General features: G+C 46.4%; 1 protein-coding gene across 1 annotated transcript in view; it reads right to left on the reverse strand.

The window, feature by feature from the left end:
• Positions 1-663: 663 nt before the first annotated feature.
• LOC103921828 (pentafunctional AROM polypeptide-like) overlaps positions 664-5529 on the reverse strand; it is a 6504-nt gene continuing 1638 nt past the window's right edge. The window contains 5 exon segments of the mRNA XM_009329853.1: positions 664-764; positions 1472-1599; positions 1601-1716; positions 2405-2638; positions 4116-4749. Of these exon segments, the coding sequence (XP_009328128.1) occupies positions 664-764; positions 1472-1599; positions 1601-1716; positions 2405-2638; positions 4116-4749 (1213 nt within the window).

Raw genomic sequence — 5529 nt, forward strand, 5'->3', positions numbered from 1 at the left:
TGGTACCATCATCACTGCGCTTTGCTTGGTTTCACTGAAGTTATTCTTCGTTAGTCTGGGCGATTCTTATTGTAATAACATTAGTATGGCATATAATATTATTAGTATTATTAGTATATCTATTATAACCATATTTAGTACTTAACATCACATAATTCAGATCATTGGCTATTCTCACCCAAAATCAAATCCCCTTGAGGTACACATCGGACTTTCCCATCCTTCCGCATTATCCACCAAGTGCACCCAGGTCCAGGTACTGACTTCAGGGGTCCAGCAACAAGCAACAGTGGAACAGTGCTGTGCAAGGCCATGGCAGCACCCAGGTTGGATTAACCAAATGAATGAGTAAATGCCACTCGCTTTCCCCCAAAGGAGGCAGCTTGCTATGAACTACGCTGTGGGCACTTGGTGGTTTCACTTCTTCACGATCGCTTCTTGAGCACTATATGGGTCTAATGAATTCCCTTTCAAACAGAGCAATTGAAAGAGGTAAATCAGGTCAGATGCCAATATTATTCTTGTTCCACGCAGCTCTGGGGTGTATGTGGTTTCACAGGTGCTGCTGTATTCATCTTGCTTAAAATTCAGTCCTGCCCCCTAACTTACGATGTCAAACAACTCCACGCATGGGGCAGGACCGTCGGCCCGGGCTCGCAGCTCTCAGAGAGCAGCCGGCTCTTCTTCCAGCATCGTCTTGCAGTCCCTGACCCACAGCTTGTATGCTCTTTCCAGGGTCTCTTCGCTAGTATCGTTGAATATCTCTGTAAAATAAGACTTGCAGTTAATTAGACATCCAGAGAAGCTTTTCCTGCTTGCATACAATATCTCACTAGGGGGGAGAGTCACTCCTCCAAACAGCTTATGAGAGTCTGTTTTCTTGTGAGTGTGTAGAGACTGAGCTTCATGGAAATAGTCTGGATGGATACTGATGCAAGAGATCACAACCTGGTCCCATGCATTGCTTCTATGTTAGGGGTTGCTTTTTGTTTGTTTTTTTTTTTTTAATCTTATAAGTAAGAGAGTTTCATCCCAGATATTGAGCAGATACTATTTAGTTTTCAAGTATTAGTTCTAGGCACAGTAATACATTAAATTCCTTTTCCTAAGGATTATTTAACAAATATTTTCAAGTATAACAAAGGAATTGTTCCCTTATGACATTGTTGGTTCGTCTGCCAGAGCACTGCTTTTAGACAGTCGGTTTGCAATCGCGTTTGCAAAGCGAATTGGTCAAACATAATGCAATTAATTAGACCTCAGTCCTTAACTGAGTTCTGGTGGTTACACACAAGAGAGGGATCCTGGTTTGTGATGGGTTTATTCAGATGTTAAGAAAAGGAAAGTAAAACCAGAAACGTACAACTGCAGAACTGCAGGGCACGTTTTCCAGCATGTCAGTGTGCTGGGATGCCCGCTGCCTGCCAAGCGCCCGCTCCCGGGGGCTCCCTGGTGTCCCTCGCCGCAGTACCTGCTACACCGAGGCCGGTGGGGAGAGGCATCCGGGGCTGTCCCCCGCTGTGTTTCAGGCGCTCCATCAGGGCTTTCTTGATGAGGGGCCAGCTGCAGCCGCTGTGCCAGACCGGCAGCTCCAGGCCACTGGATGATCTGCTCCTTCTCTTCGGCGGTGATGAGCCCCCGCACGTGGGCGACGTACGTCATGAATGCCATGTCAACGTTCACAGCTTCTCCATGCATCAGCGATGGCAAAACCCTCTGAAACGGAGCAAAGGCGGGTGGGGGAAAAGGTTTGGGTTGACAAATAGTAAATAAGTAGGTTTTTCTAAAAGTACTCCTGAAAATTAACATTCGACTCACAGCAGTAGAAATACAGATTTGCTGGATGTTAGCATCTTCTGATTTATGGGTTGCAGAGGATGGTCTGCTTTACATGTGATTAATTGCATGTAAAATCTCCCATAGGGATCCAGGATCTAATTCTCCTCCTGTTCAAATCACTGATGAAGAGCACCGTGGGATGGAGGGAGGAACTCTGAATCTTGCGTAAGGTCTAGTCCTCCCCCCTCATTCTTCAGTGGCAATTTCTCCCCAGTAATACAGGCTATGGTCTCCATGCCTTTGCACTGTTATAGCTCATGTTGGTGATTTCTAGTGGCTTCACTGAAACCTGGTCATCTTTGTGCTTTGGTAAACGCCTGGCACTAACTGGCCTGCAGTCTGAATAGGAAACATGGGTGGAGGTGTGGGGGAAACAGGACTGGGAAAGGGGTCTCTTTATCCGACAGGACCAGGCTGGGTGCGTTGGGTGACCTGAGGTAACGTGCAAATCTGGAGTTTAGCTCAGCTCCTTTTGCACAAAGTTTCCATGCTGCTGATTAAAAACTTTTTTTTTTTGTTTCGTTTTGTTTTAAATGGATGTTGCAATATAAAGTCTGTCACTCACCATTTCCAGCTCTGGGCTTATAAGGTGACCAAAATCAACCAGTCTGTCCAGGTCATCCTCCCAGAGGTTGGGAGCCAGCTCTTCCAACATGGTTTCAATGGCAATCCTGGTAGTCTGCAGTGCAGCGTCCCCGCGGTCAGTAGAGCCACTGTAGGACTGGAACTTGGTGTCCAGCAGGTACTTCCCATGGCTCTTGAGCAGGTCAAACAGCCCTTTGTGTTTCATGAGTGCCATCTAGGACAAAGAACAAAAGAGGTAATTAAAGATAATTATGTGATCCTTGTATGTGCTGTTGAAAGCTTTGAGTGTTTCAATGGACCGGACGATAATATCATGTTATACGCTAGCAAAGAAATACCTGCGCACTTGGTAAAATGGCAGAGATGATGGGAGCACTGGTGGGCAAGTTCCCTTGCTACTGGGCAGCTCTGACCATGCTGTGAGTTTGCCACATGCTCCAATAGCCCAGCAGACAGTTTGTAACGAGCTTTGGCTATTTGTGTGCCTGGCAGGAAAGCCAAGACTGTCTCAGCTGAATAGTAACCATCCCCAGGACAGGGACTGGATGGTGGACATACCCAGGATAACTCTCATCTAATCCTTAGGATTGCTCTTCGGGCAAGGAAAGGTGGGAAAGCACTGCAATATTGGGAATATGAGGGTTCAGAAGTGGTTTCATTGTTACAAGTACATTTTTTTTCACCCTCTGACAGGGGCATTAGCCCACTTCTGCAGCGGGGAACGGTGACCTCCGCGTTTCCCGGTGCCTGCCAGAAACCTCCAGATATCCTGGGGAGTTTCCACTGTGCAAGCACTGAAAAATGCTACTGATGAACTCATCTCTAATAAACTTTAATAGCTTGAACTGTGATTTATCAAAAGTTTTCAAAGCTCTTTAGACATAAAACCATTTACTGTGCACTTCCCGGGTAATTTTAGAAGTAGAAATTGTCTCGCGGGAGATTGATTGGCCACACTCAACATACCCCGTGAGGTAGGTGCAAATGATCTTGCAGATTATTAATCCCCAGTATAATGAACTTCAAATTCTCTGCCAGCAGTTCATTTTAGAGTGCTATGGATCAGCCTCAATGGGAAGATGCTTTCTTCCCCGGTTTTACCGTGTCTATGTCCGGCCTTGAGTTTTGGAGTTTACTCCGCAGGGTTAGCACTAGGCACTGCACGTAAGGGGTATTCTAACAAGTTTAGCAGCTGTAAAAATATATATAGGCTCAATGAGAGTTAAAAGTCCCCATGCAGCCTTGATGGCCCACCCTTGTTTCTACAAGGCTGTTTATGCAACACCATGGATGCTGATGGACATTTTACCAGCATTGAGGCCTTTCAATATTTAAAGGGGGCTTATAAGAAAGATGAGGACAGACTTTTTAGTAGGGTCTGTTGAGATAGGACAAGGGGTGATGGTTTAAACTAGAAGAGGGTAGATTCAGACAAGATATAAGGAAGAAATTTTTTACACTGAGGGTGGTGAAACACTGGCACAGGTTGCCCAGAGAGGTGGTAGATGCCCCATCCCTGGAATATTCAAGGTCAGGCTGGACAGGGCTCTGAGCAACCTGATGTAGTTGAGGATGTCCCTGCCCACAGCAGGGGGGTTGGACTATATGACCTTTAGAGGCCCCTTCCAACCCAAACTATTCTATGATTCTATGATCTCAGTTTTGAAAACTGCAGTTGCAAAAGTTCATACCTTTAAAATTTCACCAAGGCCATTGGAGATGTGTCGCCGAGGAATGCTCTGAATGAAGGATCTATCCAGGAAACTAGCTACCGGAGGGGTGTAGCCCCCGAGCTTGTTCTTACACTGTAGAAAATTCACCCCGTTCTTGGCCCCCACGCTGGCATCAACGTAAGAGAGGAGGGTTGTTGGGACCCGAATGTAAGGGGTACGTCTTCGATAGAGCGACGCGGCTAGTCCTACAATGTCCAGGCAGACGCCTCCTCCGATGGCGATGATGGGCTCAGTTCGCCTGTCAATGCTGAAGTTCTGGACTTCTTGCAAGATGTTCAAGACCAGGTCCATAGATTTCGTTTCTTCGGTGGTAGGCAGGGCGAGGATTTTGTGCTGAACGTTATTCTCTTCAAAGTATTCTCTGACTTTGGAGCCATAAAGTTCATCAACGACTTCATCTATGACAATAAAGCGCCTCAGCTTCCTTTTGCTGCTAGTGGCTAGCTCTAGTTGCAGGGGGTCAGTAATGTGACCCCAGAGCAGAGTAGTGTTAGAGGGATCCAGAACATTGTATGTTTCTACCACTTTGTAGCAAAAATAGATGGGAGCTTCAATTGTCCAGGAAATCCCGCCTTCGAAGATGCATTCACCTCTGGCAAGGATCAGAAAACATAGTTTGAAATCACTATATTCCTCTTGTGTACTTTGCATGTCTGAACTAGTTTAAGGATGTAGCTGCGGGGTGGGGAATGTGGAGCCTCCTGCCCATGCACTGCAAAAGTGTGGGGCTGCGAGGGTGGGACGGCTCTCCTGGGTGTCAGGGCTCAGCTGCTTCAGTACTGGAGAAACCCCCCCATGTCTTAGTGAACAGTCAAATGGCTGAACTTCTACATGCTAGTGATAAGATAGAGAGCAAGAAGGGCTGGAGCATGTTATTCATGCTGGAAGTTGAAAACCCCAGCAGAAAAGCCCAGACCAATCATTTCAGCTTCCCAAAAGGGAGCGGGGAAGAGATTCCCAAAATTTCCCAAAGTATTTATGGAGGAAACATCCTCTGCCTGGTATGTCTGGGTGGTAAGAGTTGATTTATTCCTGTTTATCTACACACAACCACACACCTCCATACAAAATGGTGTCTCTACAATGCTCCAGTGGAACCAGTGGATCTCTTTACCTCGAAATACGTATGATAGAAATAGGAACTGCTCCCAGGTAGTAAAAGAAAATGATTGGGAAAGATTTCCATACTGGAGTTTTAAAGGATAAATAAAAGCCTACAAAGCAGGCATGTAGTATCTATCTAAAACAGTGAAGAACACAGCCCTGCCACCCAGTTATTACTTCTGTGGGGCAGGGGGAGACAGGGGAAAAGCAAGTGGCTTTTTTAGTTTGTTGGGAATCAAGGAGGGGGGGGGGGCGGGGAGGGCGGAAG

Source organism: Pygoscelis adeliae, unplaced genomic scaffold (assembly GCF_000699105.1).
Source record: "Pygoscelis adeliae isolate BGI_AS28 unplaced genomic scaffold, ASM69910v1 Scaffold67, whole genome shotgun sequence".
NCBI lineage: Eukaryota > Metazoa > Chordata > Aves > Sphenisciformes > Spheniscidae > Pygoscelis > Pygoscelis adeliae.